General features: G+C 39.4%; 1 protein-coding gene across 1 annotated transcript in view; it reads right to left on the bottom strand.

The window, feature by feature from the left end:
* Positions 1–15,981, bottom strand: part of myt1lb (myelin transcription factor 1-like, b) — a gene marked incomplete at both ends in the record, with an annotated part of 55,299 nt that continues 39,318 nt past the window's right edge. The window contains 11 exons of the mRNA XM_079458575.1: positions 1–141; positions 477–536; positions 1,408–1,455; positions 2,265–2,368; positions 3,017–3,108; positions 3,396–3,617; positions 3,840–3,923; positions 4,118–4,180; positions 5,072–5,140; positions 5,985–6,106; positions 13,503–13,783. Coding sequence (XP_079314701.1) covers positions 1–141; positions 477–536; positions 1,408–1,455; positions 2,265–2,368; positions 3,017–3,108; positions 3,396–3,617; positions 3,840–3,923; positions 4,118–4,180; positions 5,072–5,140; positions 5,985–6,106; positions 13,503–13,783 — 1,286 coding nt within the window. The remainder of the gene's footprint in view (positions 142–476; positions 537–1,407; positions 1,456–2,264; positions 2,369–3,016; positions 3,109–3,395; positions 3,618–3,839; positions 3,924–4,117; positions 4,181–5,071; positions 5,141–5,984; positions 6,107–13,502; positions 13,784–15,981) is intronic.

Genomic DNA, 15,981 nt, shown 5'->3' with positions numbered 1-15,981 from the left:
CTACACTTGAATGCCTTGTACTGCTTGTTTGATGTTTTCCAGTAGGGCTTTGTTCTCCGGGCACTGATACTGCTCTTGATTTGAGTACATGTCCGTTAATGTGGTGACATACGCATCAAAGTTCTCTTCGCTGATTGGCTCCTGTGGAATAGACGAAAGTTACCGTTAGATTAAATACAGAATGAAGTGATGGTGGTGACAACACATACACATGTGTGTAAATTTTATATTTGGCAGACAGCGGTGGAGTTGGTACAGTGAGGTACAGTCCTATCATCATATGAACAGTACAAACTTACAGCAGGATCATTTTACAGCATTGTTTTATTATGTACTAACTATAGTAATAACCGTAAATTATACCCAACTCTAAAACCAATCCTAAAGCAAATGTGTTCATTAATATGACTCAATTAAAGTGTAACGATTCACAGTTAATTAAAAAGCAATGATAAAGTGTGAAATAAAGCTCTTACTCTCTGATGAAGCTGTAAACAGCTGTTATTTCTAATGACCTCTTTGTGAAGTGATGATTTCTGAAGGGGAATACAAAGATCTGTTAACACGCTTCATACAACATGTTCAAAACATCACCTGGCCACTTCTGTATTTACCACTGAATCGAAACTCTTATCGCTTCATGTGGATTTCATTACTTAATTTTCATTAACTTTTCTCCATATTGACACCGCATCAGACGTGGAGCCTGCATATAAATAAATGATATAAAATCTGCTGGGATTTCATTCGACTACCATTCACTTTACACAACTATACTTACAGGTTAATAAACTATACAGTATATTAAAGGCCAGTCAGTACTATCTAGCGGCAAGGTTGCGAATTGCAACCAACCGCTTTCTCCACACCTCCCTTTCCAAACACTACGACGGCTGACAGAACATGACGAATTATGCAGGGGGACCAACGGTGCATATAGATAGAAAAAGCTCATTGTGTATGCTCTTTATACACCTCTGAAGGCATAGCTAAGCATATTTTATTGCATTTTTTCAATAGATTATCTCCAAAATTTCACACTGGACCTTTAAGTAAAGTTTTATAAAAGTATATGTAAATGACAATTGTAATTATTGTTAATGTTTAGGTTTAGTAATAATGAATGAATAATAAATGCATAATACATGCTTAAAAATGTGCATGTGGCACTGGGTGGGGGCACACGCGAAAATGGAATCTGATCGACTGACTCCTACCACTTTTCACCTGTGTTCTTGTTTAAAATGAACCAGTCAGAAGTCTAACGGTACATGAACAGGCTGGTATCTTATCCGCTGTCTGTTTGGGGTTGTGGCCCTTACCATATGAGGTAGCTAAACAGTTTATCAGTGAATGGCTGACGTTGGCCAGCTCATGCAACACGGATTAATTTTGCTGTTCAATCACCTTGTTTTCTTCCTCTATGGACTTCATATTCGACTCCATTGTGGTAATCTGCAGGACACGAATTGACAGATGTGTTAACTGTATTGTAAAAAAGAACCTAACATTATAATGTGTTATCTTAAATGTTTTGACTGACAGGTCAGTGAAATGCGGCATGATGTTAAAAATGTATAACGGAGCACTTATATACACTTATTTTAAACTCAATTCAAGCCACATTTACACTGTAGGGCCTACTCTTGTCGCTGTCCTTCTAATACTTCATATGTCCAAATTAGCTGTTTTTCAGGAAATGGAAAAAAACACTGTACTTGTAAAGGATTGCATACTGTGTTGTCAAAGTTGACATGCAATTTTTAATAGTTTATCTTGGTTAGATATTTGCTAAACCCAGTGGCAAACATAAACCTTGACTAAAAATAATGATTTACGGCAGACAGATCACGAAATGTGGAGATACAGGTTTCAGAAGGATAGCAGTGATGTACAGAGCCGATATTTGGACACATTTTCTTGTTTATTCTACCACCTGTTTACATTCACTGGGTCTATTTGATTGAACACCCCAGTAGGATGAGCCTTCTGACTTTACAGCAAAGATGCACGTGCACAGATTAATATCAGGTTTATATCAGGATATACTGTAGGATACACAGTTTTTTATAGATGTGGATCCCATATCAGATTAATCCTTAATGTTCAAAGTCAGATGTGAACATTTCAGCTCTCATATGTACTATTTCTGTTTACAGGCATGTAATAGTAAATAATCTGTGGCGAAAAAAGTAGGTTGACAATGCAAATGTGGCTTTTCTAGTATGAAGTTAACATGAAAGTTCAGAAATAATTGTATTTACCTGTGTTCTAAGTTTGATCATATCCGCCTCCACCTGTGAATTCGATTCATTTAAATCTGTAATATCTTCTTCCAGCTGTTTAACTACTGTATCACTGTCTAAACCTGAAGTGAAAACAGCCAAAACACAATGACATCAACTTATGCGAAAACATAACCAGTACGGTACAAAATACTGTGTAATTGATGCACAGCCAAATTTCTTGCCACTACATAATACAAATTGAATAGAAAATGCCTATTAAATGCTTGTCAAATCCCTAAATGACATCATTCTGTTAGAACAGGGTTTCCCAAACTGGGGTTCGCGAACCCCTGGTGGTCCACAAGGAAATTGCGGGGGGTTCGTGAGTTACACAGTACCTGTCTAACAGTGCACAAACAAGTTGTTTCCATTACTTTGAAAAAATTAAAAGGGGAATTTATTTTTAGAAATAACTATATTTATGTTGAATACTACTATTTTTTTTTAAATGTGTTTAGGTTTAAACATGCAAATATGCTATTAATCAATTAATAATCCAAATACATAAGTAAGCTGATAATACATTTAATAATAACATACGATTTACAATTCAAACATTTTTATGAATACATCGGTAAAATATGAACTTAAAACTATAATAGCAGCTTTGTTTTGGGGTGAAATTCTAATATTAGTTAGCAGGGAAGTTTTGCATATAGCTGTAGATGTTCAAGTGCCTTTTTGGATCAAATATGAAACAACAGCAGCACATATGATGACTGTAATACCGTTGCTTGACTGCTGTTTAATTGTGAGCATCTCCACGCCTGATAGTCTGGCTTTCTTCATGGCCGCTGTGGCTCGTGGACAACCAGAGAGACTGTAACAACGACACACACACAACATATTCACACAAAGCGCACTGAACTGTGACTACAGAAACTCTTTTTGAGCACAAGGGGGCACTCTTGCATCGGTGTTAAATGGTGTCATTCAATCATTGCTACTACTTGTTATTGTACGTTAAACATACAATAATACATAATAATAACGCATACTGCATGCGATGCTGGGATCTCATGTATAAGGTAACAAGTCAGCGGAATGAATTGCGTTTTTGTGAAATCACGAATATAGTTTTTTCTTGTAGTTATATAATAAACAAACCTTCTGTGGGTAAGGAAACTGCCACTGACGTGTCCGGATCCATCACATCCTGGAGTGGGACACGACATCCCGTCTGCTTTACCAGCTTTCCATGTAAACTGGGAGCCGCTGATGTATCCGTCTTTCTGTCGTTTGGCTGCTAAAGGGCAGCCTGACGCGCTGCGGTGCGACGCATATTTCCCTGTTATGTGTCCCTGGCCGTCGCAGCCGGGCACCGGACACCTGGAAACACAAACCATTTCATTTCACTTCTGTTGAGCTAAATACAAGCTGTTTTCAGAACAGTTCATGCACCCTCAGTCGTAAATGTAAAATTGTGGTTAATTATGAAGCGGCCTTCTCCTGTAAATTTGTTGGATTAGAATCTGAGAGTCTTGTAATAAATATTGTTGTACAGGTGTGTCATTTTACAACAAAAGTTAGGACGTCATTGGTTGACTATACCTGATTGGCTCTTGGTCTTCTTTGTCCTCTTTGCTATGTGGTATCTTTATTCCACTCTTTCGTGCCCGTGGACATCCTGACAAACTGAAGACATACACACAATTACACACATACACGTCTCACACAGCACGTACCCACTCCATCCATGCCATGCACTGCACTTTACCTCCATTAACGCATTTCAGCCCACTGAATTCTAATGACCCATCTATCACACGTCTATATCTTCTTTGTATATAGTGTATATATTGTGTTCTGGTATAGAATTGATCCTTTACCTTCTGTGTGAAGCGTAGTTGCCAGTGATATGTCCCGAGCCGTCACAGCCCGGGGTCAGGCACCTGGGACAGAAATGCATGCTGTTACTGCCCAGCTTGAGTAGACTCAGTCATTCTGATGCACTTTTTATATGTAGTTTTTAATAAGATATTATGCTTTGATCTTTCAAAGATTTTTCATATTTGAGGAAGTTACATCACCGACGTCTTTATGACCACAAGCTTCAAAGATGTTTTTCCACAGTTTTCATCAGTTTAATTTTCAATACTTTATATCAGTTATTATATATATTTATAGTTTTGTCAAATATTGACTTACTAAATCACATTTGCTAGTTAAGGCCAATATAAGCCATCTTTACGGCCTCAATTTCATAACACTCTGAATTTAAAGGGATAGTGCACCCAAAAATAGAAATTCTGCCATGATTTGCTCACCCTTAAGTTGTCCCAAATTTGTGTACATTTCTTTGTTTGATCATTACACTTGTAACCAAACCGTTCTTGGCCACCATTGACTACCATAGGAAAAACTACAATGGTAGTCAAAAGTGCCCCGGAACTGTTTGCGTTCCTGCATTTTTCAAAATATCTTCCTTTGGGTTCAACAGAACAAAGAAATGTATAAAGCATTTTTCTATGGTAGTTAATGGAGGCCAAGAACTGTTTGGTTACAAGCATTCTTGCAAATATCTTTACATTTTTGGACAAACTGTTCCTTTAACACTGTTAGCACAAAACAAATTTTAAAAGATAGATGCAACGGAATATTAACATGTGCTTTAAAAAATAATGTGTGTGCCTGAGTAACCAAACATGTTTTTTCCGGAGGATGCGTGTAGTTACAGTCCTGGTACTTTGAGCTTGAGGTGGGATTTTTCCAATAATGGCACGAAAAGAAACTAATGGCACAGTTCGCCGAGAATTACACACAATAACTCAGTTGACCCTTACTTGAGGTCTTGTGAGTTGGTGGCCATCATACTCCGAATGCTTTTATCTGCTAAAGGACAACCTGAAAGGCTAAAAGATTGTGCAGGTGGATGTTAGTGAAACAAAACCGTGGTCAATGTAATAAAACCCAACCAAAAACACAAACACTCACAAAAGACTGTTAGAGCAAACATGCCATGGTGAAGGAGGCATCAGCTCTATATTTTATTAACCCTCTGAACAGCACATCTTATATGGTATGTGTTTAATAAGTATGTCTTTCACAAGAGTTTGCACATGTGTTTCTTCTAAATAGTGTGAAAAGTGTCTAAATTCCTGTGTGACTTTCTAACAGTATACCTGAAGAAACCTGAAAACAATAAATTCATTGGACTGAATCCACCATGAGAAAATGGAGTCACACCTTCTATGCGGGCGTAATTACCCGTTAGGTGACCACTCCCATCACACCCTGGTGTTGGACATCTGTCTCCAGACAAAATAGACAGAATAACAGGCCAAAATCCAGAACAAATGAAATAAAAATGAAAGTGCCAAAGTCTGGAAAAAACGCAACAATTCAATCTAGACCCGTATGAGCCATATAAACACCTTCATATGGGTAAATGGTCAAGAATCTCAAATAGTATTTATGCCTATGCATTAGATGAACTCTGATTGGCTGGGTTAAAGCACGATTCGTTTTTCTCTCCATTGTACTTCATTGTTTCCAGTTTATCTCCACTGTGAGTGTGTGTTGTGCATCACATCACATCCTAAAGCAGAGCTGAGCATGAACCGCTCCAATGAAAGGAGTACACTAGCTTTCGGTGTTCGGACAACCGAACATTAATGTCAGATCATGTGGCATGCAGTAGTGCAGAGCTCTAAAACACAATGAGAAGCTGGGAATGAAGGAATGACGATGACTTACGTTATCAGATCCTTCTTGCTTTCTTTGCAAGGTGGGAATTTCGGCTTGGGACTGGGAATATTGACAACTGTGGTGTACGCGCTGTCTTCTAAAATGTCATGGAAGGGATCCAGATCATCAGACTGTAAGGACAAAAAGAGAGAGAGCGAGATACCTGTTAGAGTTTCCGTGGATTCCAATGAAAGCTGCTATTACGTCCAAAGACTTTCACCGTCAGAATGAAGGTCTGGCTATTGTGACACTAACCATAGCAAGACCTCTGCTAATATATATCATTACTTGTTGCTTTACTATATGATCATTTTTGCCGATCAGCCGCAGGAGATATTAAAAGCCCAAAACTGTATGTGACCGTAATGCACAAGCCGTACGGATATCAGATCAACCAGCGATCCGGTTCACGACTAGAATGTAAGATTATAAACTGGTCATTTTTGTGGCTTTAGGCAGGTGTGGATTAAAGCACAAGATTGCATCGGCTGCAGCCTAGGGACCCCTGTGTTTAGGGCCAGATATTTTTATTTTATTTTAAATGTACACACCCTCATTGGCCCATACGAAATATAACAAAAAATAAGCCGGTGATTGGATAGATGTGACATTTGGGTCACAAAGAAAGGTTAAAAGACCAACAGCTTGCATCGGCTAACATCACTGCTGCGGTTGAGCGGGATCTTCAGCTGTTGCAACAGCTAGCTCATCATGTCCTCGGGAATATTTCATGGCGTTATTCTACATTTTTAATTATGCGTTTGTTTTATACACAGTTTCTGTGTCTCAGTAAATCTACCGAGGCGTTTTTTAGCGTATATTGTTACTTGTATAAAACTGGATGTCACGGTGTCTGCCGTTGCTAAGCAACCCAAATTGTAACTCTCTTGATTTCAGCCCTGTTAAAAAAAACTGTAAATATGAGTATACAGTATAACAGACAACTCTCTAAATTATGGCAGCTTGTTTCTGTTTGTCTTAATAATAAATCACACATCATAACTGGAAAAAAAAAGAATAATTGTTCTTCTCGTGTCAACCCTGTTATATTAAAAATGGGGTTGAATGTTAATCGGTTTAAGGTCAGAACCTTAAATTATACTACAGAATCAAAAATTTTACCACATAAAAGTGATTTTTGATGATGTCACTTCCTCAAATATGATCAAAGACAATTGTTTTTAAAGGGGGCAACGTCAAAGCATGACAGGGTTTTTTACAAAACACACAATTTATCAAACCATCTGACTTAGTTCAGTTCATTGTTTTTTAATAATTTATGGGATAGAGGTTATCCTTAAAATAGCTTCCTGTGGCTCGGTGGTTCGAGCATGGGGTTAGCAATGCCAAGGTCATGGGTTTGAGCCCAGGGATTGCACATACTTAAAAACAAATGTATAGTATAATGCAATGTAAGTCGCTTTGGATAAAAGCATCTGCCATATGCATAAATGTAAATGTTCAAAACGATCTATTCACACGTGTAATAACAGTGTAGCTCGAGAGGAAATACGTTATTTTCCAGATTTACAGAGGATGCAAGCATCTGTCACATCATGAACAACAATACCAGTGTTCCTTCATTTTCCCAGGCACACATAAACTCTTTAACTTAAAATCCTCTGTCGTTCCCTAAACCCAATCTGTATGTAAATGACAATGCCAAAAAACATCAAATCTTCACAGCTCAAACAACAGAGCAAGTGAGAAGGAATCTGTCAATCATGCAAAATCACTTTTCTGTTTCAACAAACCCCTTAACAGCAGCATTTACAGAGAGACGTCACTGCTGTGAAACAATAAAGAAAGACTGCAGACATATGCAGCAACAGCACAGGATGAGCTCATTCGATGCTCTGTGATGTCCTACACTAGATGGCGCTGTGGTGATGCCTTTCATTTTCAGGTTATAAAGCCCTTCTCAGCAACAACTGAAACATTTGAGGGCACATATAATATATTTGTGCACCCTCAGAACACCAGCAGCACAGAGACCCCGAGAGATCAAATAATTACAAATAAAATCACAAAAATGTATTATTGTTTATATTATCAAACCTCTTAACACTGTGAATAACAGCAGCATCTCGCTTGATTTTATATCTTACCTTAAGATCAAATGATTTTTCGTATGCTTAAAATAATACCATTCGCAAGAAATATACCTGCCTAATAAAGCTAGGAACGCCAAGGTCATGGGTTCGATCCCAGGGGATTGCACATACTCACAATGTATAGTATAATGCAATATAAGTCGCTTTGGTTAAAAACATCTGCCTAATAGATAAATGTAAATAGTTCGTCCTAAAATGAAAATTCTGTCATCCTTCGCTCACCTACATGTCATTTCAAACCCGTATTACTTTCTTCTTTCTTCAGAACACAAGAGACGATATGTTGAAGAGCGTTGCTAACCAAACATCATTGGACCCGACATCGGTCACGACACAATGTGCTTTCTCTCTGGTCTCGTCTTTGACTCCGCCCCTCTCGTTTCCTCATTAAGCTTCCCATCAGTGTTTCCATCACCACACCTGCATATTGTTAATAATCCCACATTGGTTTCCCTTTATCATGCCCTCATATCTGCTGTCTTGGGGGTTTTGGATTTTGCCATGTGCAGTGAAGAACCTTGCCTTGAGTCTTGTTTCATGGGAAGTCTTTATTTTGCACCTTGTTTATAGTTCGGCTGCCTTATTGTAGTATTTCCCATCATGGGTCTTTGTTTTACTATGAAGTGTTTTGTGTTCAGTACCACTGCCTGCGATATGGTTCTTCCCTCCTCAACCCTGACCAAAAAAAAGAGGGCGAGAGAGCACTTCTCACTTTTTATCTTGTCTCTTTCTCTCTTCTCTATGTGATCTGGCTTTCAAACAAAATCTTAAGCTGCTCACTGCTGATGTGGCCGAGGATGTGTGTGAGTTTTCCTACACAGGGACCAAATATCCCCCAAAACAGTTTGCGGTAATATATTTAATTGTGTGTTTTTATATTGGTGTGCTGGACGGCCTAAATGTCCTAAAATATAATTTATAAGAATGTTGTTGACATCAGGTTTTTTAAATGCTTGTAACATAATTTATTCTAATATATAAACAGTTTTAAAATGCTTATACGTTATTTAGAATCTAAAAACGTAAGACTGAGACATCCTTCTCACTAATATAGTTTAAAGGGTAGTTACTAATGTTACTAACTTTGTAACTACTGTTGTCACATGGACCTTTTTAAAGCGATACTTTGTGTCACATTTACTCATCTTCGAGTTGTTCCAAATGTGTATCAATGTCTTTGTTCTGATGAACACGGAGAAAGATATTTGGGAGAATGCTTGTGACCAAACAGATCTCAACAACCATTGTCTCCCATAGAAGGAAAAATTACCTTTTTTCTCTTGAACGCAAAGAAGAATGTAAGACAGCAAACACTTTTGACTACCATCGTTTTGGTAGTCAACGGGTGTTGAGATCTGTTTGGTTATAAACATTATTCAGTTTTTCTTTGTGTTCATCGGAACAAAGAAATGTAAACATATTTGGAACAACTCGAAGGTGAGTAAATGATGACAGAATTTTTGGGTGAAGTATCCCTTTACACTGTTTTTACCTTTCTGCGCCTTGAAGGTGATCGTTGAGTTGCTGTCTGTGGGGTGGGTCACAAAGCTTTGGAACTTTATCAAAACTTTATTTATTTGTGTTTCACTGATGAACAAAGGTCTTACGGTTGTGGAAAGAGGGTGAGTAGTTAATGACAGATTTGTCATCCTTCTGTGAACTATCGCTTTAATATTCACATATAAACTATAATCTGAGGCAGTTCATTTCAGGAACATTCCCACTAACACACATACAAGGATTCGCTGTTTGGTCTCTTTGTAGGGACTTACGTTGTGTTTTTAACCGACATAGTGGTATTTTCTATCGCCTCCCCTTAAGCACACCCCTTAACTAAACCATTTGAAGCTGTATTGCACTTTTCCATTTTCAAATAAAATATATTTAATACTCAATTTCTATCGTAGGGAACACTGGCTGGATCTCAGGATATACTATCCTTGCGGAGACATTGTGTCCCCATAATAGTGGTAAACATACTTGCACACCACACAAAGAGATGCTAAAAGAATGAGGTTGATTGATGGGAAAATAATATTAAGTCATATCATTAAATTGATATTAATAACAGCTCAGTAACATCCTGAAGGTAGTTAGCGTGTGTGTGCGTGAGCAATCACATCTCATAAGTGAGGGGACGGATGAGGAAGGTGTCTCAGCCTGCAGTCACACTGACCTCTGCTACGTTAACCCCGTGAGGAAGTGACAGCCTGGGCAAGAGGTCACCTCCCAGGGACTCACTTCCTGCTGTCACCCCAGACTAATGCTGCTGCATCGAGAGAGCAGGAGAGAGACCCAGAGACCCAGAATTGTACCAGATAGCTATGGGGGATACTACAGTACGAATGTTTTTCAGTCTTATACCAATTATTGTACAAACAGTATCAGATCGCAAATGATATTGATCCTTCTCTTTCATATGATTTTTAGTGGGATTTTTTTGAGAAAATGTATCATATTAGAGGGCACACAGAAAGCTGTTCTTACATAAAAACTTCTGAAGACTTCTGAAGTCTATGGTGGATTGTTGTGTATTTGTGTATTAAGAGTTTTAATACCCAGTGGTATCTAAAACTGGACATTACATATATAAATATAAAAACTATTTGCTACATAATATAATATAAAAATAAATATAAATTGAATGCAGCATTACACTGTTTATTTGGCCCAGAAGCAGTAGGTCTAAAATGAGCCTGTTATTTACGTTATAAGTTGTTGAAAAGACGTCAAAATTGACTACATTTCAACAATTTTTTAACGTCACGGACAGACAGATCTTCGCTTATGCGGGTTCTTGTGTTACCATGTCATGATATGACATTTGGTAATAACAAACAAAACCAATAATGTTTGATTTCATTGACTTGTTGTAAGTGTTCCAGTCAACACATTTAAGCACAGATAACACTTCTTTTGTGTTGTCCTGCAAACTGGAAATGACCGGAAATCTAAGGGGCCGTTTATACGAGACCGGTTTCAGGTGAAAGCGCAAAACAATTTATGCGATTTGGCAGTCCGTTGACACGGAAACAGCGTTTTAGGGGACTGATAACGCAAACTTTTAAAACGGATTTCGAGGTGCAAGTTTTTTAAAACCACGGCGTTCTCTTTCCGTGTAAACCCCGAAGTACGCAAGAATGAGAAAACGACATTGTGCGTATGCGTATTAGGTGTGGGGGTGTGGTATGCGCGTGTGTATATAAAAACACAACGAAGAAGAAATAAATACATCAATGGCGGACTACATGTTTTTTTTGGCACTGCGCAATAGTTTGTTAACGCTTTTTTAGATAAAAAAAATTGTAGATTTAGATTTACTACACCAGTGCTATAACCACCAGCGGAGCCAACATTTTATCTACAGCAAAATCTTAACACTCATTCACGGTGACGAAGGGTTTTTAAACAGCGCTTTTGGATCAGACCCGGCAGGACGAGTAGATGGTGGTACAACTTTATCGATGGTGTTGTTGACGAGCTTCAATGGACGAACCTTTCGCATGTTCAAACTTTTCGCCATCTTGTTTGTTTATGTGCGCACGCTTGTCTTCATGAATGAGGAGAACTGCAGCGCTCTGTATTGTATGGTCTCTTTAGCGACGGAAGTCCGCTTTCCAATAAACCGTCAATCAATCGTCAGGGACTCTGGTATTTGTTCTTTACAAACTGATGTTGTAATACAGCATTTTAGTGATTTTTGCAGATCTGTGTAAATGCAGATTGTTTTAATAACGGTGTCGTGTGTACGTGAAACTTTTCAAAGAAAAACTTTTTCATCATGTAAACGTGGCCCAAACCCTTAATTAATCGGAGCCTTTAGGAACGATGCCTTCAAACGCTTTCTAACTCGGCACCTTACTAGGTCTTATTGTTTATATAGCCGAGTTATAAATATCCTTCTACAGGGAACATTTGACATATGGCTTCATAAATATAGTGTTCAAATATAGAAGCGATTCCATGAAGATCTCGTGGGATCTCTGTCTGCTTGGCCTCAGTCATACTTAATGAGCAGCTCCGCAGCGAGACGACGAGAGACTGCACAGAGCTACTGACATCTGTGGGTGGAGGCAGGACGAGAAGAGATGGAGACGCAGCATCATACACCCCTGAGTCTGTGACAGAAGGAGATGAGTTTAGCTGCGGGCCAGCTCTGCCTCAGCCTGTCCTCCACCGCAGAATGACAGAACATGACGAGAGAGAGAGAGAGAGAGACTTCTCCTGCTTGGGGCGCCTCCATGTTTCCACACCACATGTTATCTGCTTTTCTTTCCTGCATCCTCCTGAATTTCATCCTCAGTATCACTGCACCAAACGTCTAACTGTAGATGCTCCTCACTAGTAACCAAGGTTCATAATTCCACCAAATTATGTTTTTATTTTAATCTAATCAAGTCAACAAGATTGTGTGAGGTTCACAGTAGGTGTAGAGGTGATAGGAAAACAATAGACAACTATAAGAGATCTGACAAATAATCTGTCTGTGTGTTTAAAATGTGGATATGTTTCTACGTCTGGCATTTACTTCCCAATCATGTGATTGGCATGTTATGCCTTTTTTGTTGGTGTGTGACAAAAACTCTTTGTGTCTGTTTGTATAATAGCATTAGTTTCACACAATGGTAAGTACAAGACGCAAATGACATGTTTGACACAGCTGGAATTCATTCTAGATGTGATTTGCCTGTAAATGTTTACCCCTAAATCCGATTTGTTTGGCTGTTGCTGTTAGAAATGTGACCTTGAATACATTTTAGGGCTTTAATGTGGATTTCGATAATACATTTCGACATGGCCAAACAAATACATGAAATTCAAGCAAAAACCTGGCTGTAAATAAGATTATAAGACCTGACCTGACGAGTACCATCAACCTCAACCTGAGATAAGAGTTAAAGTTCATGCTGTGTGTGTCTGCAAAACAAATGATGTTAAAATGAAAACACCCATCCAGGGGTTATTCAAACCGGCGTATCCTTAGCCGGGTCGCTGGGCCCCAACAATAACATCATGAGTCACAGACAGGGTACACCCTGAATAGATGGCAAATGAAACTATTATCATTGCTGACACCTTGCATAAGAGACTATGGTAAACCCGTAGCTCGCCTTCTACCAGACGAACCAACATCCAGAGAGAAAAGTATCAGAAACTTGAGGGAAGGTTTTGTAACCACATTTGCCTCAGAGTAGACGCCTAAAAGCAATGGTGACGCAACAAGGAACAGAACCGCAACAAAAATAAAGAAGAGGAGAGAGACGTGGCACTGAACAAACACACACACAGCTTTCCTGTGGCTCAGTGGTTAGAGCATGGCACTAGCAACGCCAAGGTCATGGGTTTCGATCCCAGGGGATTGCACATAGTCAGAAACAAAATGTTAGTATAATGCAATATAAGGCGTGAGTACCTGTGTGCAGATTTCCAGGGGTTTGCCAGTCAGACTCTGTGGCATCTCCCTGCAGCGGGTGGACAAGTTGAGGATGGCGGTGGCCGCCATGTGTGCCGCTTCCATGTCGTGGGTGTAGTCGAAACTGCTCTTGCTGCAGGTGCTGCTGGCGCTGCTCTCTCCGCCTCTGGTCCCACCCCCAGCCCCTCCCCCTCCACAGCTCAGACTGCCGGCGCTGCTGCAGGGCCCGTAGCTACTGGTGGTGCTGCTCGCCGAGCTGGAGCTCTTGCAGTAGCGCTTGACTGTGGGACGGACACACAGGCGTGATATGACATGATACTTTTTTGTTCTCTGTTCCACTTAACATCCTAGACCGCATTTTTTAGCATCCAGCTCTCAAGACCTACTGAAGCTTCAACTATAGTCCTACAGTACTTGTAAACATGGCTTTGTTGACTGCACTTCTTGTTAGCTCATTGACTAAATGTTAAATGCTCTTTCATTAGTAAGTTGCTTTGTAAGGTGTTTTATTTTTACCCAATCCCAATATAATTTTTATCCCAATAATAATTCTAACACTATTCAAAGCACAATTCAAATTGTTTTAGCTCCTCAGCCCCATAAATTATTTTTCTTTCTGGATTCTGTGTTTTCTGTTTTTTACTATACAATAGTAATATATTTTTCCCACAAATACTTCAGTATACTATAGTATATCTACAGTCACCTAAAGGATTATTAGGAACACCTGTTCGATTTCTAATCAACCAATCACATGGCAGTTGCTTCAATGCATTTAGGGGTGTGGTCCTGGTCAAGACAATCTCCTGAACTCCAAACTGAATGTCAGAATAGAAAAGAAAGGTGATTTAAGCTATTGTGAGCGTGGCATGGTTGTTGATGCCAGACGGGCCGGTCTTAGTATTTCACAATCTGCTCAGTTACTGGGATTTTCACGCACAACCATTTCTAGGGTTTACAAAGAATGGTGTGAAAAGGGAAAAACATCCAGTATGCGGCAGTCCTGTGGGGGACAATGCCTTGTTGATGCTAGAGGTCAGAGGAGAATGGGCCGACTGATTCAAGCTGATAGAAGAGCAACTTTGACTGAAAAATCCACTCGTTACAACCGAGGTATGTAGCAAAGCATTTGTGAAGCCACAACACGTACAACCTTGAGGCGGATGGGCTACAACAGCAGAAGACCCCACCGGATGAGGTACCACTCATATCCACTACAAATAGGAAAAAGAGGCTACAATTTGCACGAGCTCACCAAAATTGGACCCTTGAAGACTGGAAAAATGTTGCCTGGTCTGATGAGTCTCGATTTCTGTTGAGACATTCAGATGGTAGAGTCAGAATTTGGAGTAAACAGAATGAGAACATGGATCCATCATGCCTTGTTACCACTGTGCAGGCTGGTGGTGGTGGTGTAATGGTGTGGGGGATGTTTTCTTGGCACACTTTAGGCCCCTTAGTGCCAATTGAGCATCGGTTAAATGCCACGGCCTACTTGAGCATTGTTTTCTGACCATGTCCATCCCTTTATGGCCACCATGTACCCATCCTCTGATGGCTACTTCCAGCAGGATAATGCACCATGTCACAAAGCTCGAATCACTTCAAATTGGTTTCTTGAACATGACAATGAGTTCACTGTACTAAAATGGCCCCACAGTCACCAGATCTCAACCCAATAGAGCATCTTTGGGATGTGGTGGAACGGGAGCTTGGTGCCCTAGATGTGCATCCCACAAATCTCCATCAACTGCAAGGTGCTATCCTATCAATATGGGTCAACATTTCTAAAGAATGCTTTCAGCACCTTGTTGAATCAATGCCACGTAGAATTAAGGCAGTTCTGAAGGCGAAAGGGGGTAAAACACAGTATTAGTATGGTGTTCCTAATAATCTTTTAGGTGAGTGTATGTATATATTGTTCCCACGCAACTCCCCACTATATTAACTTCCTAAAGTGTGTCATTACGTGAAAACAGGTAAGCAAAGTGTGTCATTGTGAGTATGCAGTGCGGAGATCGCATACCCAGGCACGCACACACTCACAACTATTTCAGTTGGATGACGCCGCCAGCCACCCGCATCAAGTGAAATGAATCCATCTTTTACACCACGGACAATAAACAACTTTGTAAACTGTAAAGACTGAGTTATATATGTGCAACGCAGACATTATTCATTCAAAGCTTCACATTTTATTTTTCAATATGAAAAATACAGACCTCCGGACCTCATAGATGGCTATGGCCATAGCGGCATTTAACCTTCAAGCATACACAGCAAACACTATTTTTTTCATTAGTATTTTTATCTTGTTTTTGGGTACAACAGCCTTAAATGAAGATACACTTAAGAGAAAAACAACTCTTAAATATAAAATTTTCTCAAAATTAAGTGAGATTATGATTTAGACAAGAAAAATATTTGCCAATGGGATAAAAATATTTTGGGAAAATCTATTTCAATGTTTTTCCACCGA

This window comes from Barbatula barbatula (assembly GCF_947034865.1).
Source record: "Barbatula barbatula genome assembly, chromosome: 6".
Lineage (NCBI taxonomy): Eukaryota > Metazoa > Chordata > Actinopteri > Cypriniformes > Nemacheilidae > Barbatula > Barbatula barbatula.
The sequence above is the reverse complement of the archived record's forward strand: the minus strand, read 5'-3'. Positions and strand labels throughout refer to the sequence as shown.